General features: G+C 39.4%; 3 protein-coding genes across 3 annotated transcripts in view; 1 reads left to right on the top strand and 2 right to left on the bottom strand.

Annotated features, from left to right (window-relative positions):
- Positions 1–875: 875 nt before the first annotated feature.
- On the bottom strand, positions 876–6,713 carry cntd1 (cyclin N-terminal domain containing 1). The gene is made up of 7 exons (XM_017484164.3): positions 6,439–6,713; positions 6,115–6,190; positions 5,820–6,000; positions 5,102–5,264; positions 4,827–4,971; positions 3,891–3,987; positions 876–1,599 (listed from the first exon to the last, which is right to left on the bottom strand). Exons 1-7 carry the CDS (start codon positions 6,635–6,637, stop codon positions 1,498–1,500), a joined length of 963 nt encoding a protein of 320 aa, XP_017339653.1. The 5' UTR covers positions 6,638–6,713; the 3' UTR covers positions 876–1,497.
- Positions 6,714–7,055: 342 nt separating this feature from the next.
- On the top strand, positions 7,056–10,239 carry LOC108274181 (cytochrome c oxidase assembly factor 3 homolog, mitochondrial). The gene is made up of 2 exons (XM_017484163.3): positions 7,056–7,296; positions 9,240–10,239. The coding sequence occupies exons 1-2, from the start codon at positions 7,098–7,100 to the stop codon at positions 9,344–9,346; spliced, it is 306 nt and encodes a 101-aa protein (XP_017339652.1). The 5' UTR covers positions 7,056–7,097; the 3' UTR covers positions 9,347–10,239.
- Positions 9,722–17,472, bottom strand: part of wnk4a (WNK lysine deficient protein kinase 4a) — a 55,511-nt gene continuing 47,760 nt past the window's right edge. Inside the window, exons 14-20 of the mRNA XM_017484161.3 lie at positions 17,375–17,464; positions 14,933–15,765; positions 14,663–14,759; positions 13,388–14,120; positions 13,075–13,280; positions 12,152–12,273; positions 9,722–11,999 (exon numbers count right to left, since the gene is read on the bottom strand). Of these exons, the coding sequence (XP_017339650.1) occupies positions 11,997–11,999; positions 12,152–12,273; positions 13,075–13,280; positions 13,388–14,120; positions 14,663–14,759; positions 14,933–15,765; positions 17,375–17,464 (2,084 nt within the window). The 3' untranslated portion in view covers positions 9,722–11,996. The remainder of the gene's footprint in view (positions 12,000–12,151; positions 12,274–13,074; positions 13,281–13,387; positions 14,121–14,662; positions 14,760–14,932; positions 15,766–17,374; positions 17,465–17,472) is intronic.

A 17,472-nucleotide genomic window follows, 5' to 3' on the forward strand; every position in this document is an offset into this window, starting at 1 on the left:
CACCTGTAATTGCATGAAAGTGTGAGCGAATAAAGGAAAGCTAACATTTGAATAGAGGAGTTATGGAAATCAATAAATAATAATCAATCTTTCTTCAAAGTAAAGTTTTTTAGTAGCATATTTAAAAAAAAAAAAAAAAAAAAAAAGCTTATTGATTAGGTAAATTACACATAATTTCTAAAAGGTCTGATGTAATATCATAATCATTTACATAACTACTAACTGGAAATTTGTGTGTTGGTTAACAGTAGTTAGCCAGCTAATTAGTCAACCAACTTAGCTAACATTTATTTAGCAGGTAATGTTGGCTAGAATCACTGAATCATTTCCACACTTTCTTTATTCTTCTGTGTTCAAACTTCAGCTTTCCCAGATTCATTCATACTTGAGACCGAGCAGGGACTTCTGCCCAGAAACAGGATTGGTCTACAGCTGGACCGCACGGTTCAGCCCAGGACTTGCTTTTTTGGTCTGTGGGACTGCAGCTGGATACCACTGTTTAAAAATGCAATTGTGTGGGTTAATATGGAGGGACAAAATAAAGTGAACATTAAGTCCGATGCCTTTTTGTGAGTGACTTCAAACCAAGGAAGGACCAAGCAGCCTTAAAGCTATAGACAAATGGCCCATGAAATGATTCTTATACCATGGTTGTGTATGTATGCTAGCCATGGGTTATGGTTTCATATATATGTCTGTTCTTTGTGCAGGTGCTTAAGTTTCAGTGTGGAGCATGGTAAAATGATTGTGACTGTAGATTTGGCTCACTTTGATGTAATGAAGTATCACTGTCACAGACCAGTTTATCACAATCTACAATTTTTGATTCATTGTGTGATTGGGTCATTAAACATTTTCAATTCTGAGGGCAGACTAATGCATCATGCTACTGCTAAATGAAAACACTGGTTTAAATAACAAAACAAAACAACAACAAAAAAAAACATGGACACTGACCCCTGTGGCACTCTGGCTGGACTTCAAGCTCAGCGAGCTCGAGTGAGGAAATGAGCCCAGTTAGGAGTTACCATGACAACAGTACTGTCCACTGATTTCAAATCACAAATCTAAAAATCTACTTGACCAATTTATTCAGCATGTAATTGAAAATTGTAACAATGCAGTGCAATATCATAAATCACCAAATAATAACAGATGGGAGCTCAAATTTTATCTATCAATATTTAAACTTTCCGTTCTAACTACGTTTGAGCTACTTTTTACACAACGATGGGACATTGAGTCTCTTTTTGCATTTCGAAAATAGCACAGTTATTTCTGTAGTAAATAGTCTCCTTCAAACAGTACTGATCAAACACTACTGATCAAACACTACTGGTCAAACACTACTGGTCAAACACTACCGGCCAAACACTACTGATCAAACACTACTGGCCAAACACTACTGGCCAAACAGTACTGATCAAACACTACCGATCAAACACCACTGGCCAAACGGTACTGGTCAAAGTTTTCTGATCAAATGTTTCATATGGGTTATTTTACTTTGTTCTTGGTGATGTGCATGACGGTCACACGAGTAAAGTCGATGATGCTCTTTGCTGAGATACCAGTGATCAGAGTGAGCTCTTCCACTACCTAGAGTATAAATGCACATGCACATGTGGATTATAAATTTAGTCTGCAGTCCATACAGAATCCTAATACTAAACAAAATGTTGTAGCTTGATGTAATACTGCATGTTACTGTTGTAATGAGAGAAGTATTAATCAGTTTTAAAAATCAAGTATCAAAAATCTGTGTACCTATGGTCAGTCAGGTCCATAAGTATTTGGCAGTGACACGATGTTCATAGTTTTGCCTCTGTACACCACCTCAATAGATTTGAAATGAAGTAATCAAGATGTGATGAAGTGTAGACTTTCAGCTTTAATTCAATGGGTTTAACAAAAATATTGCAGTAATGGTTTAGGAATTACAGCCATTTTTTACATAGTCTCTCTAATTTCACTAGCACAAAAGTAATTGGACAAATGACTAATACGCAGTTTCATGGCCTGTTTCGCCGTTGTTAGATGACAAACTAAGGGGATAAAAGGTATGGTGTTGATTTCAAGCAGTGAATTTGCATTTGGTAGCTGTTCATCGAAACTCTCAATATGTGGTCCAAAGACATGCTGATGCAGGTGAAGGAGGTCAATCATTAGGCTGAAAAAACAAAACAGACCTATCAGAGAGATAGCAGAAACTTTAGGAGTGAATAAAAAAAATTGGTAGATTCTTTAAAAGAAGGAATGCACTGGCGAGCTCAGCAACACCAAAAGGCCTGGAAGACCACGGAAGACAACTAAAGTGGATGATCACCGAATTCACACCATGAACCCCTTCACACCATCTAGCCAAGTCAAGAACACTCTGGACGAGTAGGTGTATCGTTGTCAAAGATTACAATGAAGTGACAACTTCAAGAATGTAAATACAGTGGGTTTACCTCAAGATGCAAACTACTGGTAATACTCAAGGAAGAAAGAAAGAAAGAAAGACCAGATTAGACTTTGCTAGAAAACATCTAAAAAAAAAAAAAAGTTCTGGAACAGGATTCCTTGGACAGATTAAACCAGATTGATGGGAAGACAAGAGTTTGGATAAGGAAAGGAATGGCTCATGATCCAAAGCATACCACATCATCTGTTAAACTTGGTGGAGGAGTTGTTATGGCATGGACATGTAAGACTGCCAACGGAACTGGATCACTGTTGCTTATTGATGATGTGACTGCTGACATAAGTAAAAGGCTGAATACTGAAGTGTATAGTGCTATACTTTAAATTATACTTCAGCCAAATGCTGAATAAATTCAGTCAATGCTTTACAGTACAGATGGATAATGACCCAATGCAGGCAAAGAAATGAAATGTTCTTAAATGGGTTAGTCACCTGAACTCAACCCAATTAAGCATGCTTTTCACTTACTGAAGACAAAACTGAAGGAGGAAAGACGCATAATCAAGCAGCAATGGAAGGCAGCTGCAGTAGAGGCCTGGCAAAGCATCTCAAAGAAGGAAACTCAGCATTTGGTAATGTCCATGGCTTCCAGACTTCAGGCAGTCATTGAATGCAAAGGATTTGCATCCAAGTATTAAAACTATTCCTTATACTTATAATTATATTAGTTTGTCCAATTACTTTTGAGTCTGTGAAAATGGGGTACTCTGAAATAAAGGACTATAATTCCTAAACGATTAATGCGATATATTTTTAAACACCTTGAGTGAAACCTGAAAGTCTACACTTCAATCACATCTTAATCGATGAATTTCAAATCCAACACAAATGTTGTGGTGAACAGATGCAAAATCACGCAAAAACGCTGACTCTATATTCTTTACTTTATATAAGAACTGGTAAGAGGAATGCCATTATTGTTCATGTAGTGGGTAGGTCTAAGGGTCTAAGAACTTGTAGCACCAGTTCCAGTTGGCCTATTGACATACAGATTAAAGCACATACCCCGCTTACAGACCCACCCAGCCATGAAAAATATATGCTAGGAACTGGGACAGAACAAAAAATATTGATTGGCTGGGGGTCTCTGAGAGCTGCATTTGAAGGCACCACCTTAACTCTGGTTATATTCGCCCGTGTGTGTGTGAGAGCTAGAGAGAGATGGAAATCATAACCCAAAATTGCCATTTTTATAGTCCACTTGTTTCTAATGAGCCTAAAACAATCCTTAAAACACAACAGAATTCCCCAGAGAACTTTTAGTTATTTTATCAAGAGTTTAGTTAGCAACAAAGAAAAAACGAACAACCTGAAACTCTTTAGAGATATTTTGTAAAACAATGTTTTGTCTTACAACATTTCATAAAGAAAACAGCAAACAATCTGTTTACCGAACATGGTTGTAAGTGCAATACGGACTTACCTTCTCCCAAGCAGATGTTTGGTAGATGAAAGCAGCCACAGCAATCACTCCAACCCCTAACAACATGCAATCTTCAGTCACAGGCACAAACTTGGCCCTGTTACACACAGAGGAAACAACCAATGAGAAGGAAGAGCATTCAGTGTGTGCCAATCAGTGGAACCTTGCTGTAGTGATGAGACCATGCTCTAAAACATTCTAAGCATGTGAACGAACAGAAAAACAATGGTTACAGGGGTGTATGTTCACTCTGCAGTGCAGTGGAAATATATTTGTAACACAACATAACTCCTACAGCCGTAAGTTGTATTTTTTATTTCACTTTTTATCATGTCTTAGTAGCAATTCTGAAATGCATGACAATTAAGAGTTCAAAAATCAATGCAGAATGCATAAATCATGCATAAATCATGCAGAAATCATGAGGCAATAAGAAACTATAAAGGGCATTCCTTTATATCCTGGAAAAAGACCCCTTTTCAGGCCCATCTTTCCTTCTTGGATTATAACCACACCCCTGAGTTTGACTTAGGGATGTGATTGGAGGGTGACTGCGTTTCAGTGTGGCATGACTGCAACATGTTGATGATAGTGAAATGCAGCTGGGATCTACATTTATTCTGACATGAGTAGAGCATTTAATTCTTCTTCTTCTTCTTCTTCTTTTTTTTAAAAAGCAAACAAAAAAAAGCAAGGCACTGCAAATTGTTTTTCACTGAAGTGCTCGAGTGATATAAGAGCAATGCAATGAATGTTTTGCATTTCAGTGTGTAATGTTTTCTACATGTCACAAATGTAAATAAATAAATAAATAAAGCAGTAGAATTTGTGTAGTGTATTTCACTTTTTTTCAGTGGCTTGACTGCATTTCGCTCTATCACAAAATCTTCAACACACACACACACACACACACACACACACACACACTGTAGTTACCGTTGATCTGGAGAGGGGCTGAGACATCCAGTTACGGCCATGAGTAATGAGCTGTAGATTGACTCCCTCTGCAGGTAAACAAATTGAAGAACATACCTGCACAGGTGATGCAGGTGTAAAACAGGTGTTGTCGGGTCATTGTGGCCTATAGGAAACACACAAGGCCATTTGATATACCATAACAAAAGTATGACAAGCTGATCTGATCACAGTGAGCTCTCACTTAAAAGTAAGTCCAGCTTACAAGATAGTTTTACCAAAAACTTTAACTTTACCAAGAACTTCTAGGAGAGTCTCCGCATATGACAGAGGATTTGGAATGTTCACTTTGAAGTCCAAAGTTTTCAAGATGAGAAGTTCTGAGTCTAATATTTTCTGTTTGGGGCAGTCAGTACCAACCAACTGAAGGTATCTCAATGCAGAACTGTTGTCAATCACCTGTATTCGACATAGAATCTCATTATAACACACTAACATTATAACTGATCACTTCCAACTTATCTTTATACTCTTACATTTAGAGGTCGACCGATAGTGGATGTTACAGATACCGAATCGGGCGGTACCTGCCGAAAACCGATTAATCAAACGAGTGATTTTAAAACTGATACTGAATGAAAACATACCACTCAAAATAAAATACTGCTGAACTTTATTACTAAAATAAACAGTACTGACTGTACCATTAACAGTTACATTACAAATAACTACACTACAAATAACACTACAAATAAATATAAAATAGAGACAAATAGAGACATCGAAAATGAATCAAAAAACACTTCAAACAACACAACAAAATTGATCAGCGATAGTTTTTATTTCGCCTCTAGAGGCCGCTCTCGTACTGTATAACGACAGCAGACACTTCTGAGCCGCTCACAAAGCCGGGAAAAACCGGTGTGGATTTTTGCAGATAACCGATAGTTCCAGCACTCGGTTATCAGTGTCGATTAATCGGCAAAACCGATCAATCGGTCGACCTCTACTTACATTGGTATGTAGGGTTACTTTGCTGGCGATTTGCATGCTTGAAATAATGAAGAGACAGAATTTGTCTCTCAGACTCTGAAAGACCAGCTCTTCGTAGGTTCCTCTGGCTGCACCCACACTGCCGTCACACACCTCACTCTTCTGCTGAGATAATACATTCTCAATGTGCTTCAGCATAAATCTGAAGTAAGAAAATCAAGATTGTTAATGATTTTTTTTTTGTTGGGTTGTTGGGGGGGGGGGGGGGGGTCTGAGAAGTAAAATACAGCTATATGTAACCTGTTTTGTGACTTGCCTCTCTAGTATTTCAATGGCATGATAAGCCACTAAAGGGTCAAGTCTAAACTCCTCACAAATAAGGAATGCATGTTCTGTAAGTGCAAAAAATAAATAATTAAATAAAATATGATAACAGTAGAGACATTTAGATTTGGGCAGTGATTAAAAGCAGTGTAACACTACAGCTCAGGGAAAACATGTGTATAGGAAAGGTCACTGTATGTGTTGTTCTCTGAAAGGAAATAGTTGGACTTAAAATTTGAAACGTAAAGTTAAAAAACTACATCAAACATCCTCAACATATCCTAAAATACACCAAGTGAAGTCGAATTTAACCCACCAACTACTCTTCTGTCTTTAAAATTCCCACACACACTTGAAACATTCTCCAAGCTCGTCTTGTTTTGGTTGCTAAGGGTGCTCAGGAAGTCTGATAAAAGCTCAAAAGACGCTTCACCAAATCTTATGTTTCTCTGATGGTTCAGTGAAGATGTTGACAGTCTTATGGCCAGTTTGGGATTAAGTTTGAGGTTGTTCATAACTATAGCAACGATGTTTTCTCCAACTATATCACGGCTATATCATACTACGTCAACAACACACTAGAGGGCGACCTTCTTCTTCTTCTTCTTCTTTAACCGTTTCAACCGGATCTTCCGGTTTTCTGACAGCCGCTAGCGTGAAAGTAACGCATATGCGCACGACTAAATAATAATAATAATAATAATAATAATAATAATAATAATAATAATAATAATAATAATAATAATAATAATAATAATAAATAAAAACATTTAAAACATAAGCATGTCGTGTGACAATATTATATAATAACACTGCACGTATGTTAATTATATTAAACTAAGCCGAGCTAGTATTTTGACATACTAACGCATTTAGTATGCGTTTTTAAAGCGCAGCCCCATTGCGCACATGTAACGCATCTTTGACTGTTTAAAATACACACAAGCACACACACACACGCGCGCTCGCAAAAGCATGGCTGACCAGGAAGGTAAAGGTAAACCTGAAGGCGAATTTGCCAGGAGGATAGATCCGACCAAGGACAATCTGACACGAGAACAGCTGCAATTCATCCGGCAAGCGGAACTTGCTAACTGGAAGAAGAAAAGCCAAAAACTCCGCACCCGAAATGTCATAACCGGACTCGCCATTGGAGCCCTAGTGATGGGGATCTGTATCCTTAACTACCATTACACAAGGTTATTGAGGCTAGTCAGCTAGCTAGCTATATTTATTAAATAGGAAATGTAATTTAGTTTCATTTATTGACAAGTCACTAAATAACGAGTTATCTTTGTTAGTTTGTTTGTTTTGGTAAACAACCCGTTAGTCTTATTTAAACTAGCTAAATCCAAGATAAGCGCACTTATACAGTGAGTAGGACGCGATTTGGGCTGCTATTATTATTATTATTATTATTATTATTATTATTATTATTATTACTACTACACTGTTATTAACTGGTTAAATCTAGGGGTATATATATATATATATATATATATATATATATATATATATATATATATATATATATATATATATAATAGAAGCAGTGTTAATTCTTTTCAAGGAGAAGTAGCTGATGCATGCACGTTGAAGATGTCGTCATAGTGTTATTTGCATATTTTTTGGCGTTGTCATGGTCATATGCATATCAGAACGTGTTACATGGAGAAGGGGGGGAAAAAATTAGAAGACACTGTGAATATAATAGATTTATTTTTATTTGGACTTGAAAACAATAGATTACAACTCATTTCTTTGGTGTAAACAATCCACTTTAAGTCATTTGCTAACTGTAAATAATCTGACGAGCGTGCTGAATATGAAACATATCGAATTTCTTTTTTTTTTTCTTTATCTCTTAAAGACAGGACGGGTTAGCCCGGATTATGGATGGGCGATATGGGTTTAAAACTATATCACGATATTTTCTGGTATTCACTGTGATAAGGATATCAGTCACGATATAAATGTAGTACCGTGCGCCACTGTTTAAGGCTACAAGTGATCACTGTGATCTTGAGAGCGTCAGAAACACAAACACTGATCTAAAAATAAAACTGATTTTCTGTAACCGAACCAGTTCCAGATTGTAGAGGTAACGGTAGCTCTTCGTTTAGCGGTGAACTCCTCCTCAGCGTCACGTCCGCCTTCCGTCGTACTCGTTTCCGCTCTGCACGTGAGCTGCGAACGGGTCACAGACCGTCGCTCACAGAAATACGTCATCGATTAGGTCTATCGTTATCAACACGAGAAGACTCATTCTTATTGTGGGGAGAATTTCTACCGGTATATCACAAACGATAAGAAATCGCCCATCCCTAGCACGGGTGGCCCATTTATTATACCTGCCAGTCCTCTAAACGGGGTAGCAACGGTACAGTGTAATTTAAGCTGTGTTCTGTTACACAAGACGTGTCTGGAGCCATGGAAACGAGAACTTTTGCAAACTTTTCCCAGACCTTTTTCAGCAATAGGGAAAAGTCTAAGCTAGCAAAACAAAAAGACAATTTATGATTGAAATGTTCTGACTTATGAAGCACCATAATTACCAGTAATCCAATTATCAATATATTAGAAATAATTGTAATAAATATAATAATTATTACAAGTATACGTGTGTTTGGTAAGTATTCAGACCCCTTATGGTTTTTGCACAGTTTATTGTATCACTTTAGTTTTAAATGGATCAAATGGACCTTTTTTTTTTTTTTTTTTTTTTTGGCCCTCAGTATACTGTACACGCAATAAACGATCATTTCAACTCACAAACAAGTTTTTAGAAATGCTTGCAAATTTATGAAAAACCCAAATCTAATTGAATCATTTTGATTACAACTATACATGAGTATAATTTGGAGTGGTGTAGCCAAGGGTCTAACGGATATATTTCAGTTTTTGATTTTTAATAAATTTGCAAACGTTAATGGCCAAAAAATGTAATCCAGTATATCAATGAAGCATGCAAGAAAGTGAAAGGGTCTGAATACTTTCCGAACACGCTGTATAAATGCAGCAGTTTTACAATGACAGCCTTTCTCTATAAATCTACTGCATCGGAAGTACAGCTAGCAATTTTGTAAAAGTGTACAAGCCTTGACTAAGTCTCACCAGATGGGTATACGTTCTTCTCTGTGTCTCAAGAAAGGATCATGGATGAGATAGATGAAGAAGCAAAGGTGTCTGCCAGGATACGAAACTCAAAGACCGGAGCAAACTAACTGGATTGGACGAACTGGATGCCAAAAGATGTTTTGTACTATGCTTTGCACCAGTGAAAGGAAATCGTGTTTTTGGTCTATTCTCAAATGGCTCTCTGCCTCGTCCATAAGTGAACTACACAGAGAATGAAATAATTCTGTTATCAGGCTGCCCATTACTTATTTCTGGAGACATGTTCCAGTACACTTGGCCCTAATATTCAGATGTCACATAAAGTGTTGATCAACTGTGTTCTATTATGATGTAATCTAAACTAGATGTGTATACTAAACACTTGTGTAAAAACTAATGTGTGTACCATTCCTTGCCTACAAACTACACCACGGGTCTTTTAGTCGTATCCACAAAGGGTCGATATGGTTTTTCCATGCTAACCAAGCAAGAACACACTTTCTGGATAAGGTTGAAGACTCCTGAACTGATTATATTATCTAATAAGAATATTAACTAGACGCAGATTCTAGTGTTTGAGGTGCAGCGTAAAGTTCCTGGAGCAGAATAGGACAGCAATGAGCCAGTGCACGACTCTGTCCAGTATGGAGTCATTTAAGACTCAATGGATTATTCAAGACTACCAGATGCTTCTCTGTTCATTCATGAAGATTTTTTACAAGAAAGCCACAGACTGCAAGAACAGTGCTGATGTGAACGAGAATTACAGTCAATAATTGTGAGGAATTGAATCAACGTGCCACAAGAGGGCACTGCTACACCTTATTCTCCATGGAAAGAGCGTGATCTCTGGCACATGGGTTCAGCACTGCACAGAGCTTTGGCCATGTAATGGAAAAACTGTTGATAATGTTTAAATGGAAAATAATTTTAAGCTGTAAAGGTTTTGATTTTTGCAACATAAATAAATGTCTGATATGTGCCATATCCTTCAAATGCACATTCAAATGTTATTCATTTATATTTTTATTTATTTGTACAAATAAACATTTTTAGCATAAAGTATATTCAAATTCATCTTGGGTATAAAAAAAAAGAGGAAAAAAAGTAAAGACAATGCATGGCAGTATAGCAGCTTTGCAAACAGGCATCACATTCTGTAAAACAATACATTTTCATCACGTATTTTTAATTCACTGCTTATTTAAAGGCAACATGTTATTTCACAGTTTGTGATTAATTATTAATAATATTTTTATTAATAGAGGGATGGTAAGGTAAACAAATAATTTCTATTAAATTTAAACAACCTTGCGTAAGCTTTTTATCCCTTTAAAGTCATTTACGTATACACCTTTAGGTAAGAAATAGATTACAAAATATTTATTCATGAAACAATACTCTTTTTTTTCTTTCTTTCCTTTTTTTTATTTTTTTTTAATTTTTTTTTTTTTTTTTTTTTTTTTATAAACACCAGGCACCAATCTGGCTTTGATTTCCCAAGTAATACAGAAAGATCTTCAAACCAAAGTGCATCAAAGCAAAAGGAGCTAAAACATCATCAGAGAGATAAGGTATTTACCCTAGGCTCGGCTGTACAGTCTGCAACTTAAATCTGATCTGCTGAAGTGCTGTGTGCATTTTGGCTGATTAGTAGCCTCCGTATATCGTTATAAATCAGTGAATGTATGTCCAAAAAAGGCATTTCCATCTACGCACACAAGCAAAGAGTAGAACTGAACTGCACTGCTTCAAGATCTTTCAAAAATATCTTAACTTACTATAATGCTTGTATTATGCACAATTCAGTTCAACTGTACATCCGTCAGATCCGTGTCTCCAGTTTTGATTCACATTAATAATGTAATAAAAAGTGAAAGGTAAAAAATAGACACGTATAGCGGAACATATACCTTAGAAACTAAAATGCGCATTTACATAAAGTATACAGTATATCAGGCAGCAGTTTAATGTCATGTTAAATTGGTTTTCTTTGATCAGGATTATTAAGTCATGTCACATTTACTACAGCACAATATCAGGAAACATTCAGGAGAGATACACTGTCCAGTGGATTTTCTGTTATGCGCGCTCTCTCTCACTCACTCACACTCTCTCTCTCTCTCTCTCTCTCTCACACACACTCTCTCTCTCTCCGTCTCACCACACAGCCAAAAGAATCACATGCCTGTTCAGCAGGTCTGACAGCTGCATCTACAGGCGGTTTATTTTAGAAAAGTGCAAAGGACATGGCCAGGCTTGAGTCATTAGTGAGCCACTGGTGAGCTATCAGAAATAGGCACGTTACTCTCGTGTCACTGAGCTCACCATAGAAACGACAGCGACAACAGCATCCTCACAGCAGCACAGTTTTTGCATGGCAGTAGTGGAAGTTCATTTTGCAGTTTGTCTGTTTGATTTGTAGGACTGTACACAACACTGAAGTCTATGCATGGTCTCATATATTAGTATTCAAGTACACAGTGTGTTTTACGCTCTGGAGTTAAGAATATGTTTTCCTTGGGTTGCAGACTAACAGTGGTGGAACACTGCTAGCATCATCGGGGACAGTGACTGTGATCCTATAACTGACAGAACAGGAAGTGCTGCTGACACACACTCGTCCGCCAGCAGCGAAAGGCTTTTATCGGTCTGTGTAAAGTCTTCTTTCCTCAGTAGGATGAGAAAGAGAACAGCAGGCATGCGCTGGATGAGGTAGTCTAATCTAGTTCTGCCAACAGGCTTGGTTATGGATGTTTACTGTGAAGGAAGAGAGAGTGGGGGACATGAAAGGTTTTTAAAAACATAAGGCACAAATGTGTTTGAGATGTTCATATATTATACTAGAATCTATTAGGACTAATGCTGAAGTTACCCTTGCATGGAACAGGCACTATTTAAGTGGAGCATACCATTCTGGTAAGGTCAGGAGTAAAGGTCGTAACCCCATTAGCAGATGGTTCCTGTGAACTGCTGCTGCTGCCGCTGCTGCTGCCGCTGCTGCTGCCACTTACAGAGGTCTTTCTTATTATCCCTGTGAAGCAATCAGAGCAACAGAAAACATTTGCTTTTTTTTTTTATTCACTTCACTAAAGAGTATAGGGTTTCAGCGCTGGGACTGGGATCCGGTGGGAATCAAAACAACAAAGTCGTGAGAGTGTTTTTGCTCTAATGTGGACAAGCGCGGTCGGGCGGATATGAGGCTTATGGGACAAAGAAAGGCCACATTCATTAACAGGAGAGTGTATTGGACATGGCACTCTGCTTGCACAGCTCTGTGCATGACATTTACTACGTTAATTCATCTACATTATCTGCATTATCCTGCTCATGGTTGGGGAATATCACAGGCTGGTACAAACAGAAATAGATGTAGAAGATACGATTGGCCAAGAGTGTCTGCAGGAACATGAAGGAGTAGGATTTGAAAAAAAAATCCTGTGCACAATATTATCATATCATTCCTCAAAATTAATGAGTGTTTATTGGTCACATATACATATGCACAATGAAACTGTTTTCTTCGCACACCCCAGCATGTCAGGAAGCTGGGGTCAGAGCGCAGGGTCAGCCATGATACAGCATCCCTGGAGCAGAGAGGGTTAAAGGCCTTGCTCAAGGGCCCAACAGTGGCAGCTTGGCAGTGCTGGGGCTTGAACCCCCAACCTTCAGTAACCCAGAGCCTTAACCACCAAGCCACCACTGCCCCGGCATAACAACACAAATAACCAGATTGGTCTTTTTGTCTAATCGGTCACGTTCATTATTTTGCTTATATAATGGCTGTGATCAAGATTTCAACGTAGGGATAATTTACTTCAATCCCAAGCTATACCTGTTATAGGGAGAATATCCAGTCTCTGAAGGCTGTCACGACGAGTTGAAGGAAAGCCTCCTCCCTTAGAGAGCCGACGCTGCCGACTGGACAACATGGTTGCTGGCGAGAGGATGCATGGAGGAGGAACTTTCCCCATCCGCTCATAGAGCTCCTCAATTTCTCGCTTCTGTACCGCCTGCAGAGTCTGCACCTCAGACAAATGCCTGAGAGACAGAACGATAATCATTAGCGATCCTGTAAAACAATTAATGGGTAAATTAATTTGTTGATTTGTTGAATGCTTTTAACAGCTATCCAATCAGATGCTCACTTCTTCCTCAGCTCCTGCAGCTCATCCCACATCTCCTCGTCCTCACTTTCAGATTCGTCACTGCTCATGTAGGAACTGGTGCGTGTGTAGCTCATCCACATGTTGTGGTGAGGGACAGAACATTGAGGGCTGTCCATAATCCCGTCCCCGAGACCCCCATCGGGATCCATAATGACGCAAAGCCCGCTGTCTATTGATGTCCCAGTCAAAGACTGTACAGAACCAAGCCTTCGGGTTTTCTTCTTCCTCTGCTGCTGCTCCTCCTGGGCCTTGTCATCTTCGTCGGGCTCCTCGTCGCCACTCTGCTGTACCTTCGCTTTCTCCTCTTCTTTGGTCTCATCAGTCCAGGTCATTTTAGCATCTTGTTGAGATTGTTCATGGAGGCAGAACGCATCATAAGGAGCCTCAGACAACAACTTCTGCTCAAGGTCCAATGATTGGCTTTGGTCATGAGTAGCATCCAAGAAGTGTTTAGCTTCAGGAACATCTATGTGGAGGTGCTGAGAGAAGGTGGCATTCAGGGCGGAAATTTTGTTTCTCTCTACCCCTGATTGCCCCTTAGTTTGATTATCATGTGAGGAACCAATGGAAATCTTGGTTAGAATGTCTGGTGAAACAGCAGGTGTCAGGGCCGGAGTAGTGTTGGGGCTTTTGATAACAGGTGAAGAGGGAGGTGGGATCACCTTTGTAGGTGAAACCTGGAAGCGCCCGACTGTTACTACTGGTTTTGACTCTAAAGAAGAATACAAAATAGCATGATGAATAGACAAAAAAAGAGTAAAGTATTAAAAGCAGACATATAATGTACATATATATAGTATGTTCGAAGTAGACCTTGTGATATTTTGTTACACCAGTGGTACCCTACCACATTAATATCAGTTACTGCATTACATAAACACATACGTAAGAAATGTGGGTACGATGGTTTTTAAAAAAGCAAGGGCTTTACTGTTAGCTGCGTTGGTATGGTTTGGGCAGCACTCACACTTACAGGCTGTGTTCCAGGGAACATTACAGCACATTGGTTATGGTTATGCAACACCTCTAAAGCCATAGCTAATGGCTGGTACTGTCTTCCAACACCAATATTGGCAAGCCAAGTCTACACAAAAGCACACTAACTTGCAGTGCTCAAGACAGAAAGAGAACCAGATTGCCTGTTACGTAATTACCTAACACCCATATGCAGTAAAGGCATTTTTTTTATTACAAAATAGATGATGTCCCTTTATTGCTGTTTGTGTGCATGTGATGATCTCTAGACCGTCTTACCAGAGCTGACAGGAGATTCTCTGTGCTCACACAAATTACTGGTACTAGTGTCTGGTTCTGCTGATGGGGAAAGGGATCTTGGACTGGAGGAAGAAGCCTTATAAAAAATAAAAGGAAGAACATTAACATTAGTCTTGAATTACTAATCATGGAAGATTATTCTCTAACTGAGAATTGCAACAGGAATGCAACATGCAAGCACGAGTGGGCCACAATAATTCTAGCAGTAATTCTCTCACCAACCGCACTTTCACAGTCTGCAGGACTCACCATGCTCTCTGGACTAGGTCTTGGGGAAGATGACAATCCAGAGGAAGATGATCTGGAGAGGCTTGCTTGGCTCATTGACGGTCTGGGAAAAGCTTCTGTATATCCTTGTGGGAGAGAATAGTTTGTAGGGTGGTGTTGGATGTGTGTAGGAAGACTACCCTGAAACCCTTTCTGTGGGACACTGCTGGACATTTGCTGCACATGAGTGTCTGTATGCGTGGGCATCCCAGGTGCATGTGTAAATGTGGAATGTGTCCTTTGAGCAAACCCATACACAGCATCCTGATTCAGATTTGGAGCATCTGGATTGTATGGTGGGTATATGCCATCTGCTTGCACAGGCAGTGTATAGTGGGGTGCATATGCCATAGGATACCCAGGCTGGGGTGGCATAGCATGGCTGAAGTGTGGTGGAAAGCCAGGAAGAGAGGGCAAGGGTGGCAGCATAGAGGCAGGCAGGTTAGGGGGAGGGATGAAGGACTGAGCCATGCTCATGGCCATGGAGAGCATGTTTGCCAAGGAGAAAAGTGGGGGTGTTTGTGGCGCCCATATGGTGGGCATGTGTGTGGTCATGGGATTACCATCAGCAGTGGCGCTTATGGAATCTGAGACATGAGGGCCAGAAGAGGCAGATGTGAGGTGGGAGGGGTTACTATGGACATGTGATCGTGAGGGATGAACAGTCTTGGGGGATCCAGGGTTTGGTGGGTACAGGTAGGGAAGTTGAGCAGAGCTGGTCATAATGGGCATCGGAAACTGCTGCATGTGGCCAAGATTTGAAAGGGACATGGTGGGATTGGATGGGTATGTGGTATGGAATGTGTGAGATGTTCCTGGAAGAGGAAACAATAAGCAAAAAAATAAAAATTTAAATGAATGAAATACTAAAGTATGATCAGTTATTAAATTGTTTTGTATGAAGGTACCAAGGTTCATATGTTCAAAATATCAACAGAAAAGCAAGTTTTTGTTGGAGGACAGAATAATATCTGAAGAACCTGTAGAAATACCAGTTCTTTAGGAATTGTTTAAAATGTTTAGATATCTAAAACAGTAATGCCAGATTTCAGCATCTTCCATATTTTTTCCCAATCCTCAACATTTGGTCACCTGCCAATTCCTAATCACCAGCCGGCTCTCACCTATAATACGACAACTACCAACCAGGTAGGGTGAAGGCTAACCTCCTTCTTTGCTTCCTTTAAGAAATGTGAAGACAGCTGAACTCAGAGGAAAGCACTCTCCCTTCTTCCACATAACATGACAACACGGACAACCATGATTGGTTAGTGTTGCTGTGATTGACAGGAGAGATGGAGTATGTCATCCCTCTCACCCAGAGAGCACAATTAAATTTGCTCGCAGATGGATGTGGTATTTGGGGGATTTTAACTCATGTTCTTACGATTGGGTCAACACTTTTCTGGTGCACCCCACCATGTGAAAATATATTCCTTGGTTATGGAGGCAAAATAAAACCTCAGCAATACCTGATCAACAAAAATAAAGATATGTCACAACTTGAATCAAATGTCCTATCACTCATGGATTCACACGCTTCTTTAGGATTATCTTGTTTTCCACTGCTTTGTAATCTAGTAATGATAAATGACATTGTAATGACAGAGGCTTTATTCTCTGTGACATTCACCGAACAATAAAAGTATTTACCTTAACAGCTCTCTACCCCCACTCCAAACTTTTCATTTAACTGAAACATAAAAGGCAGTCCTTGGCTACGCTGCAGTTACATAAAATTCAAATATTTTAATTGTATGAGAAAGTTTTACAACGAGTCTTAAGTTGTAAACCAGATGACTGCCTCTGGTTAAAGGAAAAATGGCAACTCGTGCTGAAACCACGCAAAAGCAAACAGTGGGGAAATATAACAGAGCTAAAACGCCATAAAAGTGGTGTGGAGTGCCAGAAAGCAGCAGGACAGATTGCTCTATAAAAGGAAAAAGAGCAGCTCTGACAATAGGAACAACAGGAAACCCAGAACACACTGAGGGGGTTCTGGTTTTCACAGGTTACCGGGTTTGGGAATTTTGGTTTATCGATTTACTCCACATTATTGCTGAGAAGAGGCGCTCTTGGACAAATGAAGAGAAAGCATAAGGGACGTGATATTGGTCAACACATCGCCTTCCAGCTCTTTCTCTAATGGCTGTCACACAGGCCACAAACAAGCAGCATTCAGGTGAGGTAATTACCCAGGTGGTTCTGGGACTGAATCCGACACACAAATACACAGTGAGGCTTTGAGCCCGGTTTGGGTAGCAGGCGCCAGCTAAAACTTAAATACAGTGGCTTGTGTGTTTTATTTTTTGCCAGTTGCTTCTACAGTGTGGAGGCAGAGTAGTAGCGAAGGCTATGGGAGAAATGATAGAATGTGTGCATAGATTGGAGGGATGGCTAAGGAGAGAAAGTGTGGCCACTCACCCAGTGTGTTATGGAAGGACTGTGAACGCAAGAGGGGTCGTACTGGTGATGTAATGTCTCCGTTCTGCCCTGCCACGGAGCCATGGGACTCTGATTAG

The sequence above is a fragment of the Ictalurus punctatus genome, chromosome 13, assembly GCF_001660625.3.
Source record: "Ictalurus punctatus breed USDA103 chromosome 13, Coco_2.0, whole genome shotgun sequence".
Classification (NCBI taxonomy): Eukaryota; Metazoa; Chordata; class Actinopteri; order Siluriformes; family Ictaluridae; genus Ictalurus; species Ictalurus punctatus.